General features: G+C 44.3%; 1 protein-coding gene across 4 annotated transcripts in view; it reads left to right on the forward strand.

The window, feature by feature from the left end:
* The window catches only part of UTRN (utrophin), a 1,396,454-nt gene that overhangs the window by 661,917 nt on the left and 717,583 nt on the right, over positions 1-16,954 (forward strand). For all 4 annotated transcript variants that reach the window (XM_085612275.1, XM_085612279.1, XM_085612276.1 and 1 more), the window contains one exon: positions 600-789. In XM_085612275.1, coding sequence (XP_085468401.1) covers positions 600-789 — 190 coding nt within the window. The remainder of the gene's footprint in view (positions 1-599; positions 790-16,954) is intronic.

Genomic DNA, 16,954 nt, shown 5'->3' on the forward strand with positions numbered 1-16,954 from the left:
GACTGAATAACATTGTGTCCTTATATTGTGCAAGGGTATTTTTGTCACATCAGTGTTAAGCAAAAATTGTGAAAATGTAAAACTGCAAAGGAACTTTAGATGCTTTTGGTAGGTTACAATTTGCTGTTACTTCTTGCATGTAGTAGTTGCTAACAGCATTTAGCTATTCTCCGAATTAATTTCATCATAATAAATGGTCTGCCTATATCTCGTGGACGAGCTGCACTTCCAGGAAATATCCCACCTTGCACTCCTGATTTATGGAATGATATATATTCATCGAACCAATACGAAATATGGTTTCTTCCATACGTAGCTCATAGTTTACAATTCAACCTTTCTGGACCACTGAATCCCTATCATGTACAACTTTGAACGATGAAACTTTATGGCCTGTTGATCTCATACCTAATTCTTTGTGTAGCAAAGCTTAGTGTGTTGATCTGCTCTAAGCCAAATGTTCCTTTTCACTCGTGCCTGCAGTACCCATCCCACAAGTGCTGATTTGTGTTCCTGTCGCTGATCTTTAGACACAAAGCGTTCTGTCTCTTGTCTTGAAGAGTCCTTTAGAGAACAAACAAATGTCCTTTGTCTTTCAGGGTTGGGGACAGGCAAACCGCCCTGGAGTTTGACTTGAAGTTGGTGCAGGCCTCCCTGAAGGATATGGAGAGCTTCCTCAAGTGGCTGCCCGAGGCGGAGACCACCGTGAATGTCTTGGCAGATGCCTCACAGCGGGAGAATGCTCTTCAGGACAGTTCCAGTGCTCGGGAACTCAAAAAGCAGATGCAGGTAGGACCACGAATGCTGCAGCATCATCTTTTTAGACAAAGACTGTGTACTCTAAAGTTGTTTATAAAACAATTAGAAAAACAGAAAGGCTGTTCTCCATGCGCATGGTTACATGATTCTCTCTTGCCGATTCTCTTACATGATTCTCTGTTACTGATTCAAAAGCTGTGTTCACGGTGTTTGTTTGATATACCAATTTTTAACTAACCCAACTAGGAAATGTTGTGACTTTTGGCACATGAAAGAGGGCTTCTTATTAACTGTAGTATAGCAGGTTGAACACTGAATGAAAGTTAGGCACACTGTGTCAACGGATAGCAAGTTCCCCTGATCTCCCTGATGATACAGCCGTCATGAAGAGATCATGTTTGGGGTTTGTCTTCATATCCTGCCACAGATGAGCATTTTCTTCCTGCGTCCTTTATGGATTTGATCTGATTTACCTGTATTTTGCTTAGAGGAGATCTAATCTAGCATATCGGTGTCATGGATAATATTTTAAATTGACCCCAGAAAGAGTTCCTTGAGATCAGCAGATATGAGTGTGTGGGGGGCGCAGATCGGCTGAAGTACAGCTATTTCAACCTTTCTGGATTTCTTCCTTTATTTGGAAGATAGAAGGTTCTATGGTGGTCGTGTTCATTCAGTTGGCAAATAGAAACTAATTCCAATAAAACCCGAAGGAATGGCCATAGATGGCAGCTCACAATTGGATAATGGCTCACAAGGTTTACAGTCAAAGAATCTGATGCCCATAAATTGCTTCTTCGCTGTTTGACAATTTTGGGCAAAATAACATCACATAATAAATCTGGAGATGGCATGGAATGAAAGGTGGGCTGAAATATCTTGATTGAGCTGTGAAGTTCAACTGGGGGAGGATATGTTTGTGGTGCTGGAACTGAGGTTCTGTGATTTGTGAAATAGCAGTGCCTTTGGAAATGTACGGACAAGGATGGGAAGGTTAGTGGTGGCAAAGAGCCTAATTTTTGATGTATTATCATTCAATCTAGAAAGTTGATCCACCGAGGCATGACTTATGTTAGCAGGATGTAGCCAGTCCCACTGGCAACCATTCAAGGCACTTTTGATCACATTGGGAGATGGTTTGTCAGAGTACAGACAGACTGCTACTTTTCCAAGGAATATGTGCATTCTGTGGTTTTGAAGGGCTAACTTGTGCGTGCGTTAAGATATTGCAACGATTATCAGAGTTAAGGATTGTTTCCAAAGTGAAATAGTTGAATCCCACAGTAATATGGTCTATTTTTGTTTGAAGATGATATAGTATAATTTTGTTGAATGGAAGTAGGGAGTACTGAGCTACACTTCGAAGGATTATCGATGTCATCAACCATTGGATCGGCTCTGACTGGTGAAAACTTTTAGAACATGCACTGAGTATATGTAACTGTAGTCTTAAACTTAAAAAAAAAAGGTTGAAAAGAATAAATCTTTCCTTGGCTTTTGAACAGTAAGTTCTTATTTGAAAGATCGGAACCCTTTATAAGGTGAGTTGAAAAAATGTTTCTTTACATCTACGGTAGACCCTAAATTTATCGTAGTGCAACACTGGCTGATCCCAAATAGTTTATCCATACAGCAGTACAGGCAAACCCGTACCATATCTCTTGATAAGGTAAAGCATTCTATGCAGATGATACTATTGTTTGTGGGAGTTAGCCGTGAGTTAATAAATTAATTATTGGGCTTAATACGGCAAAGATTTAGGGATAAATGCATTTGACTCAGTTCATTGTTAAGAATGCAACAAATGTTTCGGCAGCCTGTCTTTATATATAGAATGAGACTTACTTTTACATTGTATCTTGAGGTTAAACTCTGTAGTGATGCCTGTAATTGATAACACTTTATTAAAATACATATGATATGTATATTGCCGGTTCACCATCAAATTGAAATCAACTTTAGATCTGCTTTTCTTGCAAGACACACACTTTGTGGCTGTGCCCGATAATCTCTTTTCCATTATGTCTTGAGACAGGAAATTGTGAGTATTGGAAGACGGCTAGAGTAGTGATATTGCCTCTTACACAAATGTGTAATATAATGCCTAAGCATGGAAGATGTCTACTACTTGTAGCTGGGAATGGTAAATAATGCAGTACTGAAAAGGCCATTTAGCTGCTGAGGAATATATAATAATGATGTGTAAATTATAACATTCAATGCATGTAATGCAGGTTTCAAGAACTAGGCCCACATGCAGAGGAAGAACAAGATTAGTTAATTGAAGTGTGGAGATTTAAATGACACATTCATACACATTTAAAGATGGCAAATTTGTCAAAGATTTTAAAATACATCCGACATAAGTAAGCTTTTATGGCCCTATAAAGATGTCACCTATATTAAGGTCTGCCAGATATCTGCGATACTCCAACCGGATGATTAGGAGAGCTTTGAGGCACTGTCCTTTTTCAGTTTGAAAATATTTTGGAACTTTTTCAAAACATTAGAACAGTCTATTTGTGATCCTTTGTTTTACTATATTTCTGGAAATGTGTTTATATAAAAATTTAGCAGGTCTATGTCTCTGAAGAGAAATACTAACAGATCCACAGAAGTAGTTTATATACTATTAAAAGTGAGTGTGTCCTCTCAGTGGATGTGTGAAATTGCCAAGGAATGGCGTTTGCATTATCAAGATAGGTCAATGGACGGGTCTCTTATCTTGATATGAATAGATATCACATTGTGGATGGGAGGGAGAGTTAGGGCCAGAAAAGACATTAAAAAGGGGGAGCCAATATAAGGTGGGACAGGAGACATAGATTCCGAAATGTAAATTTGTTTAGTTCACAATTATGGGGTTCTAGCAAATCCCCTTACTTGTTCTAGATCATTGGATGAATTGTCATCTTGTCAATTGATGAAGCGCAACTTTTTGTTTTATTGATGTGTTTTATATAACATGGATGATCTGGAAATATGAGAGAGCTTTACATATATTAACAGAAAAGCGCAACCCAGAATCAAGTGTGATTCAAAATATAGCAGTGAACAATGAGAGTGTGGGATGAATGAAGGGCGTGTAGGTTTTGGCTTGGGATAAGACGGAATGCAGAAGAAGGAAGGCATTCCGTTCAGAGGAGGATGGCAAAAGAAATAAATTACTCACAAATATGTCATTGGAGAGTGCTTTTATGTTATTCTGAAGAGTTAAATGGAGAGTGGCATGTGAGGATCAGGAGTTAGTCTATTCCTGATTTTTCTTGGAAATCTTTTCCAGGGCATGTTTGGTCCGAAACTTGTGGGTTTGCAATCTTCAGGACATTTGGCTGCCCTTATCTCAGCTGCCACCAGAGCTGGAAAATAGACTTTCTAGCTGTGGGGGCTTGTGAGCGTGTGAAGGTTCTTTAGTGGGCATGCTAATTTAATAAGCATTGGCAAAGCCAACCCGTCTGGTTTGCATTGTGAGCCCTGTCAAAAATATTTTGAAACGTCTTTTGTAGTGATAAATAACAAAATAAGATTGTTTTCTGCATATAGTGCGCCTATGAGATAAAGAATATATTATGTGTTTGTTTATTGTACTTTTGAGTTGTAAAATAATCCATCAAGCATTGGAGTTTGAGGTAACTCCTCTGGGCAGACCTAAAGAGTACATTACTTATATTTTAAAACTTTGCCAACAAAATGTTTTTCAGACGGTTTCACTTTTAAGGCCCACCTAAAAATGGGTCTGCCCTCTGAAAGAAGCTTGTGAGGGTGTCTGAGGATCCGGGTAGTGTGGTCTTTATTAACTTTTCAAAATTTGGAGGCTCCTGAACCTGATTAGACAGACATGTCTTTAAGGCGCATTGGCGATCAGGGATCTATCACTCGTCATTTCATTTGGGCTGCAGCCTACGACAGAAATCCTGCCAGCTTACATATTTCATTTTGTTGAAACTTTGGTTATTTCAATTTAAGAGCGAATGCAATAATAAAAGAGAGGTAATATAAATATGAGCTTTAATTAAAGCAGATTTCACGTCAATGTTCGTGCCAAGATTATTGCAGTGGTAAACCTTTGGGGGAACTTCCATATGTGCAGCAGGTGCAGGTGCACCAGGGCCAGAAGCCAGAGGGGCCTACTGAGTACTAAATTTTGCTGTATTTACAGCTGCATTGGGGAGGTATTTCCTTCCTTTCACTAAGGGCACAAGACTCACTGGCTACGCCACTGTGACAGATGACGTACTACGTCGATGACGTGTCAGCAGGTGTTGCTTCCCCATGTGATATTCAAGTTGACACTGTTGGGGGGCCGGGTCCGGCGGTCGTTTCTCAGTAGCCTGGGTTGAGGAGTGTGAGGAATGGTGACCAGCTACATCTCACATATCGGCACTCTCTGACAGTTGTGTCATTACGGTGTTTGCTTCCGGCACCCTAGTCAAGATAATGAGTACACAGGGCTGTCTTTAACGTTGGTGGCGCCCAGTGCGGCAATGTTTGTTGGTGCCCCCCCCCCCCCCATGTCCTCCTCCAGATATTCCCTCACTCCCTCCCTCCAACAGTGCCCCTCATCTCTCCATAGCCCCTCTCTCATGAACCTCTTTTGTTTTATGGCGTTACTCACACCAGTCTTGGGTGTCAGAGCACTTTATATCGCACACACATTATTTAGAAACAATTAATCCGACCTGTATAAATCGGTCTGCACACCTTCAGGATGAGCCTTAAGACCTGGCTCTTCAGCTGACCCGGACCTGCACACACCCCTACCCCCAGCACCTTGAGACACTCATGGGTGAGTAGCGCGCTTCACAATTCCCTGATTGATTGATTGATTGATAAAACGGTCAATAGGACATGTTCTAAAGACAGTGAAGCTTAGAAGGTAAAGGGATCACATGTGTCCAATAATGGAAGGCAGTATGTTTTAAGAGTCCTTGATCGGGAGAAGCACAAACTCCGGATTTAATACATAGAGTGGTTGGGGTTGGCTCTAGTAACGAGAATTGTTTACTACCCAAATGAACCTTTGTTTTAGCAACAATAGGATAATAAAAGACTTATGGGAAAAATCAGAGCGCTCTAACTTATACCATGCAGTTTGCATGCAGCTCTTTGATAACAGTTAATAGCTCACTGTGCTATATTAAGATTGTTACTTATGATCTGCAAGTAACAAAATATCCTCTCTTACAAAAGCAGTAGCCCACTGAGCTGTCTACATAAAATGCACTTTGTGATGTGCATGGTATACGTGGTTTGTAGCAGGAATATTAACCCTCTGTGCTACTTTATGAAGAGCCAGGACTTCCACTGGACACAACTTCAATCTCTCTCCAGCAGCTCCACTAATTTCCAGAGTTATCTTGACATTTTTATTGTTGCCTGAAGATTGCTGGAGGCAAGGAACTCTGCAGTAGGCCTGGGCGAAAATTTCGTTCCATTCGCGGAAATTGCGATAATTTGACATTTTCGTGTTCCGCGGAGAGCGCGAAAATGTCAAAATTTCCGGTTTCCGCAGCTTGGCGATAATTTGTTTCTTGCTCGCGCTGTAAAATAATACATTCTCGCGCGCGCGATCGCCTTACCTGAATCCCTGCGTTCGCCGACAAGTTTTCTTGATCCGGTCGCGTTCTCCATGAGATGTTGTATTGTTTTTAGCCATTTGCGCTGTCTCGCGACAGTTCGCGCCCGCAGTGACGTCATGCGTCGCACGATCACGTCTTTCTTCTCGCGATCATGCACCGCGAGACAACTCAAAACAAGATGACTGCGCCCGCAAGCAACCACATGGGTAAGTTGGCGACCCGCAACCATGCAGAAAATTTCGCGAACATGCGGGAAAAAAACTTCCGCATCTTCGCGATATTTCCGCTTGTTTGCGATAATTTTAAACATTTTCACGATAATTTGCGAAAGTTAATTTCGCAAATTCAGCCCACCCTACTCAGGTGCGTTTAAATCAGAGTTACATTTGAAAACTAGGCGCCCCCAAGGTCAGCGCCCAGCGCGGCGGCACCGGTCACACTGCCCTAATGCCGGCCCTGCCAGTACACATTTTAACCTGTCAGTTCCTGATGCTCGTGTGGGAATTTGCAAGTGCCATCTGAAGTGACCCATGTTGACTGATCCATGGGAGAGTTGTTTGCAGATGTCGATCTGTAGAGCTAAGGGTGCATGAGTAACAGTTCTTTATGTATGCATTTATTTAATTTAAATTTTTTTCCTTTGCTAAAATATTCATGGGGGATTTCTCCTGGTTTAACAGCGACAGAGTAAATGCAAGTTTGTCGCAGATAAAGAGGTATGCCTGCTACTAGTAGTGAATTACGTCACCGCATGCTTATAATGCCCCTCCCCCCCCCCTGCAGCCGCCTCGCTTTATGGAGTACGGTGCGTAGTGTGTTCAAAGACCAACTTTATTTCTGGAGCTAATTGAACAGTTTTCTCGCTGCAATGTTCTTTCTTTTATGTCGTCTTTAATGCCGCGCAGGGGGAGCAGAGGGTTTAATCTCACGCTGAATACTCATAAAGCTGTTGTTTAATTTGAGTATTTTTGATTAAAGTGACAGGCGTGTTTGCCTTCGGGCAGGGATTTTCTGTGCTTCCCGTACGTGCCATTGCTCTAAAAGGCAGAGGAGAGTTGTATTCTAAACTCGGAGCACCCATTCGACGTATTTCATTGCAGTTTGGCGCAGCCATCAGAGGGCATCATTGGTTTCTGGAGTTCCTTTTCTAGGAGTACAGCGTTTCGCATGATCTATTGTGATAAGGGCCGGGGCACAAATACCCAGAGCAATAAATAACTTTTGTCGAGAGTGAATCCACCATCCCGTTTTTTAGGTCTCGCCTGACCCAGCGCATGCGCTGGTCTGGCGAGACATTTTGTGAGGGCTCCAAAAAGTGCTACCAGGCCAGCCTAGAGCTACAGTGCACGTGCGCGGGCACGCGCGTCGCGCTTTACCGCAATTACTTTCACTTTCGCGGCCGCACGGCCGCTTTGATGTTTGATGATCGCGATCGCTTTCGCGGCCGCAGGGCCGCTCTGATGTTCTCCGTGAGGCTTCAATAGATTGCAGCAGTTAAAACAAGCATTGGCATAGCCAATAGGTCTCGCTTTTGGGACCTTATAAGTGTTTAGTTATCAGGGCCGTTTCTACCATTAGGCAAGACTAGGCGGCCGCCTAGGGCGGCAAAAGGGGGAGGGCGGCAAAAAACATAAGTTTGGGAATCCCCTTTATTCATGGAATCAAGGGCCTTCAACCTCAAAAGAGCATTGGTTAGCGTCTTATACAATTCATTCGACGTGACGTGAGGTCACGTTCGGCGCCACAGGCGGGGCCGTGTGTGCGCCGCTAATAGCCCGCTGCAATTTGCAAAATTCCCGCCGGTGGCTGAATCACTCGCTGACGACTACAGCCGGGCCTGAAGTCACCTGGCCCCTCCTTGTCTGTTTTCTGCTCCATGTGGGGCACAGAGTCTGTTTTGAATATTCGTAACTCCCCAGCAGGGAAGTGTCTGGCGTAGGCACCCTGTCCCCTTCCCATGACTGCCACATCACGACGGGTCTCTGCCCACCAAGTGAGTTCTCTGAGTCCCTGGCCACGGAGAAGGGCCCATGCAAGCCCACCAGTATATGCAAGCCAGACACTCCCAGCAGCCGGATGTGCGAGGTACCTCCATGCATGTATTCACTGCGGGCAACAGGGGTGTCTCTGCGCTGGGCCCGACCACGTGCACTCCGCAGGAGACATTTTGTCTGGCAGGAGAACTTCGCTGATTGTTGTTCCTGCTCGGGAGCTGGAGGCAGGTGGCAGCATGGTCAGGTAGGTTTTACCCAGGGCGGAGCACTGGTGATGCAGTAGCATTGTAATGCAAGTAGCAGAGGTGGCACTTTAGAGCAGCCTCATAGGTGGGCATAGTTATGGGGACACGGAAAAGGAATACATTGCTAGATGTAACACTAACAGGTGAAGAGAGGCTGCAGTTGGGAGGTTTGGTAGAATACCACCGACATGTTGGCACGGCTCACTTGTTTTCCTTCTTGTTTCACTCCAGGCGCTACAGAGGGGTTGGTAGTGCTGGCTGTAGCCCATATAGCAATGCCCCAAGTCAGTGCCAACTTTGGCGTCACTATTGATAAATGGGCATTTCTGGAATAGCAGCACTGCAGAGCCGGCGGACATCGCCCGGTGAAGAGTGATGGGAGGACGCGGCTGCTTCTGGGTGGTAGTGCCAGCCTTGCAGCTCCACGGGTATTCCATAAAAGGCTTCAATTCCTGAATTGGAGGCATTGTTTAATGTTCCTGTATTGTTTTTGGCTAAGCTGAGCTGGGCAGTAAGCGCTTTATTTAGGTGATTTATGACGCACTGAGTTCCTGCTTTCAGGCGCTGTCTGAACACCTCGTGCAACTAACTGTAAAATGCATTCAGATGGAATTGGATATCGGAATATAATTGACGCACCTGTTTGCTATTTGTTTTTAAATGATATTAAACGCTGCCATCAGTATTTATCAACCTGGGCATTTACGTAGTGCGGTCAAGAAAATGAATTGCCTCTCGGCGCTTCAATACCCGGTGTGTTCCTGTTATTCAAGCCAATCGCGATCCTTTTGGGGTACGCTAATAAGAGACGTGATGAACTGTCCTGTCCAAATTCTAATTTGTGATCTATATATGACACAAGGGCTCCTGAGCCCGACCGACTCCGAGTTTTTATTCTGTCCCAGTGTCAGTGCTTAATATGAACCGGTGGTTTCCGGTGCGGGAACTGACATTTAATTGTCAACACCGGCATTTATTGCACGCAATTATATAGTGGCACTGGTATTGTGCTTTAGCGATAAGCACAATAACAGTTGTTTACTAATTAAATATACATTACAAAAGACTGATATCTTTCGCCCGTGCTATTCTTGCAGCTTTGGGGGCCCGGAATAGCCCGGATTGTCACACTTATAGTATTACTTAGTGGTTGCAGGGGCAATGGGTGGTGCAAGTTGCAGTGGGCGCCTGTCGAGGGGTCCTGGATTTTAAATGTTCACAAATTAAGCACTGTGCTGTCTGGTTCGTTCACATTGTGTCCCTGCCTCCCTGTTTTATAATCCGTGGCTCTCTTCCTCAATCTCTGAGGGTTTATGCCAAAATACAATTCTTCACAATTTGCCCTTGACGTGGGTATTGTTTTATGTAAACTGCTCGAGCCGGCACATCCCGTGGGCTTTGAGGGGTTGGGGGCGGTGTCATGAAGCCCTTCTTTTGCATTCCCTAGGCACAGGTGCCGCAGACAAAATGAAACCAAGACACGGGTCTCGTGGGACTCCCCGGGACATCGGAGCAGAGCAAATGCTCGTTAAATTAACAAATTAATGGCGCAGGTTCTCAGCGACAACAAGAGATGAGCCCTGGCGGAAGGCTGGAGGTTGTACAGATAGAGCGGCCCAAAGTAACGATTGATTGGGTATGTGACTACAACTCCCTGGGGCTTGAGGCTTCAGAGACCTGAAAAGAGTGAGTACATTGTCTCATTAGAGGCCCCACCTCTTGCACTATGTAGTCACACCCGGTTTGGGCTGCGAGTGGGTGGAATTGTGGGTCCAGCGCAGGCTATGCAGATACATCATGCAGTGTAGTTTGTCTCGTGGAACACCCCTGCGCACCCCGCCCTTCTACCAGACGGTACTTCCCTCCACGTGTCTTCTGGTGCCCCTCACTGATGTTGCAGCCTTTGACTCCAAGCTAACACACATCCTGGTGTCTGCAGTGAGTGCACACCCACATTCCTCCAGTCTCGCAGTGTGTCCGACCACATTCCAGAGGTCCCATTAGCTTCCAATTCGCGTGATAGAGCTACACGGATGCTGCAGACAGTACACTTTAGTCATATGATGTGTACCGGTATTAGTGTGCAAGACGTCGCAGCAAACTGCTAATGTGAGGCGTACGTGACCTCTACTAGACCATGAGACCGACGCAGCGCCTGTTTACATTCCACACGTTTTACTCTATATTGCATTCCTGAAGACTGTGATGTTTCTGTAGATTTTAAGAACGCACCGACACGGCGTGCTTATGGGCCATTTCAGAGAGATGTTGGAAGAGAAAGAATGAAAGGGTATAGAGAGTGAGAACCCGCAGAGGACAGTTAGCCTGGATGAGAGGGGGGAGAGAGTGATGGTAGTAAGGGAGGGGGGCGGCATTTTTCAATTCTTGCCTAGGGAGGCAAAACACCTAGAAACGGCCCTGTTAGTTATGCAACTGTTGCATGGCTAAACACTTATAAGGTCCCAAAGGCGAGACCTATTGGCTATGCCAATGCTTGTCTTGTCTTGTAAAGCAGCGGCAGGTTTATATTCTGTTTGGAAATGGGATTGATCCATGTTTGTAGTGTTGCCTAGGTTTTCCTGGTCTTTTTTTATCCTCTTGGTGTAGCCAGGTTGTCACCTGTTCCCGAGTTACTAGTTTGCGAACTGTGCTGAGATCACCAGAAAGTGGACGTGGCCTGCGGGAAATGCTTCTCCCGCTGCCAGGGCTTTAAATGTGCCGGGTCTCACCGGTGCTGAGATCCGGTAGTTTTTTGAAGGGGGAGCTCGAAACGGGTCTCTATCGGGCTCTGTTTTGTGCCCTGGCACAGGCGGTCCGTTTTTTTCCGGACTGCTGTGACGTCAGGCACATAATGCTCGCGTGCTCACACTGCTTACTTTTCACTAGTGGAGACGTCACGGCATGACGTCAGGCCAGGTGAGTGTTGTAGGAGAAGGGAAATCCTTTAAGGAGAGTCATTTTCTCTCTGGATTGCCCTTCTTTTTGATACTCAGGAGCAGTAGTGCTGTCCTTGTGTCACCAGGGCTTTAAGTGGAAGCTTTTTCAATAGTATATACAACAAGCCATAGTTGCTGCTTATTTATCTTGTGCATCTAACAACCAGTGACAAAGCCAATAGTCCTGACTTGTTGTAGGTATGATGTCACTTGTTGTATCATATATCTGGATACAAGGACAGAAACAGCAAAATACAAGTCGGGCGGCACACTATGCTAAGCAAAGATTTTTTGCTTATGTGTTTTTAAGCCATGCCCTTAATTACATAGGCCATGCCCCGTTGAGAGACCCCCCCCAGTTTTTTCATTCCACTTAAAGCCCTGCCCGCAGCTGCACTGCGAATGACGTTGGTCAGGTTCCGTTGTTGTCCATAAGAAGAAATTAGCCTGATGTAAGAGCCTGTTTTGTGGTCACTAAACCTTTGATTCCCAAACTCACAGGGTTTACGATGTACACAACTCCTTTTGCGCCTCAGAAAAGTCACCTGAACTCCCAAAAGGGGTTCTACGACCCTCTCTGGATTGCAATTCAGAGAGAGATATGAAAGGGAGAGTCACGGTGGGATGTATTGGTGCTTTTTAACCTCCTTTGCAATTGCAAGCCATTGAATGGATACTGATAACTGAGTTGTGGTGGTAGACAATTTGCCGAGGAGAAGCTGTCATCGTTGGGCAATTTTCCATTTCTGAAACTTGCTAGGAGACCCCAGGGGAGCTGCTAAAATGGGAACGATTGTATCTTTTTATATCAGCTTTTTTTTTTTTGCTAAAACACCCATCTCTTACATTAGCAAGAGCTGCTTGAAAAAACACATTTTCTCATTTGGGAAAGCGCATGCAGGGATGAAGGTCTGGCTGCCCCCTTTACAGGCCACCATGCCTTCATTCATAGCCATTTGCAGTAGGTTGCGAATAGTGACCTGCCTGATTAATATTCATTAGGCAGGATATTTTGAGACCCTCTAAGAATAGGCATTTTGCAGTTTCACCTAATAGTACATATATCATATCACAAACCTCATCCTGTTTGCAATTTGCTTGCTCTGGTTTGCAGGCAGAGAACAGTACATCAGGCCCAATATTCCTGACCCTGTAACGATTGGGGGAAAAAACAGGATATTGTGTGATCGGCGGACATCTCCTACATTGGTGTTATGTTTCTGATTGTACGGTTACTGACAAAGAGATTGCAGAAGTCTGTGTTGGCGAGCTGAATTTTTGGGCGCATTGAGTCCTCCATTCCTTCAGTTTCCTAGATTTTATGTACTTTATGCAGTGTTCGTTTGACTAATGCTCATGTGGTAGGCCTACATGAGGAAAACCTGCCAGAGATTTGGTCCACCGACTAAGTGTCAATTTGCAGACCAGTCGGAGCTCCCAGCATTGCCGCATTATGTGTGAATGGCACTCCTCAACTGCAGCCATTGGCTCAAGTATCAAAGTGCAGCCCAATGGGAGCACTCAGCTTTGGTGCATCATCAGTGAATGCCACTGCACGGCTACAGCCATTGGCTCAAGTATCAAAGTGCAGCCCAATGGGAACACTCAGCTTTGGTGCATCATGAGTGAATGCCACTGCTATGCTACAGCCATTGGCTTGAGTATCAAACTGCAGACCTGTGGGAGCACCTGGCTTCGGTGCAACTTTGTTTCAGTGCATTCCTGAGCCTGAGTCTGGATGAGCATTGACTTGTCACGTGACTGGTTTCAGTGCTGCACATTTGAACGTCTTCTAGATCATGGGAACTCACAAACATTTCTCTAGGGTCCACAAAGTATGGTCTATGAAGTGAGGGCCGCACTGATTCCAGCAAGGTGTAGGTTGGGGTGAGGAATGTGTGTAAGGCAGGTGTAGGGGAGGCGAAGCATGTACATCTAGTGGCTTCATTGCACAATGTGTAATCAAAAAACCTGGGATAAATCCCGGCTTCCCCATTTAACCAACTTGCGTGATCGTTGGCAGTTATATTTTACACTTTGCCTCCTTTTTCTTCATCATCACTTAAAGAGAACCTCAAAATACATAAGTTCAGGATGTGTGCAGTACAAAACCTTCTCTTGAGTTTGATTTATTACATGATAATGTTGTCCAAATTTAATAGCACTCCAGGCCACGCATCACGAAAACCTACTTGCCTCTTAATTCACTATTGGCATTGTTGTCTGGGTGGGTTGAAACATGAATTAAATTTTTTTTTAAAAAAGCTCTCAATGCAGCAATTTGATCTGATTTGCTATGGTGCAACGCTTCTACATGTTAATGGAGTACACTTTTTTCAAATTTTGAAGAGACTATCCTATTTTTTACACGTTGGTTCTAAGATGTCTTTAAAAATGAGTTTCTGAAGTTAAGCGGTTCTGGACACCTTATATACTCTCCTTTCTTTAACTGCAGGTAACATGTAAAAAAAAAAATGCTTGCCAGTTTATTTAACATCTTTCTGAATGTTAGTGCTCAGTAAAATAAACACCAGCCTGGTGCTGCTTTTGACCTGGGGGCCACATGTAAAGTCCAGGAGGGCCGCAAGTGGCCCCCCGGCCATACTTTAAGTATCACTGTTCTAGATTTCAGAGGTCAAACACCTCTGTTTTAAAGATAGAGCAGGAAAAAAACAGATTTTCACGAATAGCCAGGGCCATTGGAATTATGCGGCAGGAGAGGGCCAAATTATGTGGCAGGTTTTTGTAAATTATGCAGCAAAAAAAGGCAAATTATGCAGCATCATGCGCCACATTTTGTAATAGTGTTACTTCTTTATTTAGTCATTTTTAAACTTGGTAACACTGTCTGGGCATTGGTTGCACCTTATTAGTACCAGTTTAACACACAAATATAGCAATAAGCAACGGATAGGTGACCATCCAGTTTTGCAGATGGCCTTCCAGCACACAGCAACAGCTGTCACTGCATTTTTAGTAACTTTTGAACCAGTTGAGCTAGATACAATTGTTTTTGTTCAAATCTGCAGATTATGCGGCAGATGATTTGTGTCAAATCTGTAATTATGAGAATCGTTGTGGCCGCATAATCGCATAAATTCAGTACCCTACGTATAACCTAGTCACCACTGGATGGAAGAGTACAAGTGAGAAAACATGGGCAATAAAGCACTTGTCAGGGAACTAAAGGCATTGGCCAAGCAAGAGGAGGAATAGGAGGAGCACAGAATTGAAGTAGGAAGAAAAGCGGAAGAGGGGAATTGAGGGCAAAGAGGGCAGAGTCCAGGCAATAGGTTCAATAAAAAATGAAACAGGAAGATATTATCTCCCCTAATCTCCCCTATAAATACAAAAAGAAACCATATGTGAATTCAAAATGTGGAAAAAACTCAGGAGCATTAGTCTAATGTAATTTGGCCTAGTTTGGGCAGCCTCACTAAACAATGTTATTCATGTGGTCTCTATGGTACCTCATCCTAAAGTAGCTTAGATCGCCATGCCACTCATTGCTTATTGTGTCTGGCATTTATCAAGTTATAAATTCCTGTGCCTAGTAATATATTTTTTTCAGAGCGCTTCAAAATGCCTTTTCTGCCGTTTTTAAGCGCTGTGAATAACCGGTATTACCATTACCCATTTTAATGGTATTCAGTTTACCTTTTTTTTGGAAAGCTGAGTTGGTCTTGCGGGATTCAGACTCATCACTTGGAGATCACTACATATTTTAATTTTGAGGGTTAATCTTTCTTTAAAGTATGTCTGTGGCTTGAGATGCCTGCCTCCATAGTCTGTGATCTGTCGGCCATACGTTTACATTTTTTCGAGATTACGGCTTATGCCCCATCCACCCTTCATCAGAAGAAGCAATCCTGTCTCAAACTTTGTATCAAGATAGTAAATGCTGATTTGATAGAGCACCCCATAATGTGCTTTTGGGGTGATTCTGGGGAAAAAGCCTTTACAACAAGGTTTTGCCCTTGTTAAGCCTTTACAGTGCATTTTTAACGTGGATATTTTTACAGCGAATATGCATTTAAAACGCATGCCAACACAACGCATTTAAAGTAAGTTGGGTGGGGGTGGGTTGTTCTCCCCCCACTAATATATTGTTTTTTAAATATAAATCAATGCATGGTATTGGCATGCGTTTTAAATCAATTTTCGCTTTAAAAACATGCCCGCTAAAAAGTGTGTGTAAAAGGCATGCAAAGTAGCTGCATGCGATGTACTTTCATACAACCGTGATCAGGGCCGGCTTTAGGGCAGTGCGACTGGTGCGGTCGCACTGGGCCCTGACCTTTGGAGGGGGCGCTGACCTCGGGGGGGGTTTTGTGTTTAGCAATGACTTGTGATTGGAGAGATGAGGGGCACTTTTGCCTGGTGGTAGTGAGAGATTCTGAGGAGGCGGTCATGGGGAGTGGGGGCACCAAAAATGATTGTCGCACCAGGTGCCAACACCGCTAAAGCCGGCCCTGACCGTGATTCTTCTGTTGTGTGTGTTTTTTTAGCCGTAGGATGTTTATCCAGCTAAAAATTGCTTTTTAATGTCAGCTGTGGCGGAGGGGGCCACGCACTGTCTTCAATAATTAAATGACCCAGGCGTAATGAAATCAGTAGCAGGAGATTGCCCAGGAGGATGAATTATTCAACTTCGGAATCTCTGCCACCAACTTTCAAAATGTCATATTTGCTCTCGCTCTGCTCTTCAGCTTCGATCCCTAGTCGCCTGGTCGGAAGTCATTTGTCCAGTTAAGCTAACCCAGGGCCTAATGTGGGGAGGGCGGCCTTAGTGCTGGTGCGTGCTGGACTGCATGCTGGGCATTAGGTACCGGTACCTAGGCACGAGGGATTAAATCTGTGGTATGAGACTCAGTGGTCATCTAGGAAGGTTAAAATCCCCATTGGCTAACTTAAACCCTCTCTGAAATGTTGTGTAGGGCCAATTTGGAAGGTAAATTTTGTACCCAAACTCTGCACTCCATTGTCAGAGCCATACTGCTGTCCCGGTTCACCATCTGCTTGTGCAAACACAGTGCAAAAAGGCTCTTTCAAGTGTGACCCCCTTCATCCAGTCCTCATCATTAACCAAAGCAGTTCCTACAGCGGGGATAGCAAAACTAGAACATGCTTTAGGCCCGTATGGCAGAGCAGTTTGTATTGTTATGTTTGTAAATGAGAGGGGAATGTTGTTATGTCACTAAATACATCACCTGCTTTTCTCGTAAAAAAATCAATCCGTCCTCTCCCCCCTGTTATTCGTGTCCTGCACGCATTTAGCTGTGGCTAATAGGCCGCACAATCAGTGACGGCTCCTCCACTATGGCGGAGGAGCGTCGCCCCACTGAACAGAAGGAAAACGAAAATTATAATAACTATCATTATTATCACTTTTGTTTTTCTCTACAATTAGTGGGTCTTGGGCTTGGTCTGGGCACAGCAGG

This window comes from Triturus cristatus, chromosome 6, assembly GCF_964204655.1.
Source record: "Triturus cristatus chromosome 6, aTriCri1.1, whole genome shotgun sequence".
NCBI lineage: Eukaryota > Metazoa > Chordata > Amphibia > Caudata > Salamandridae > Triturus > Triturus cristatus.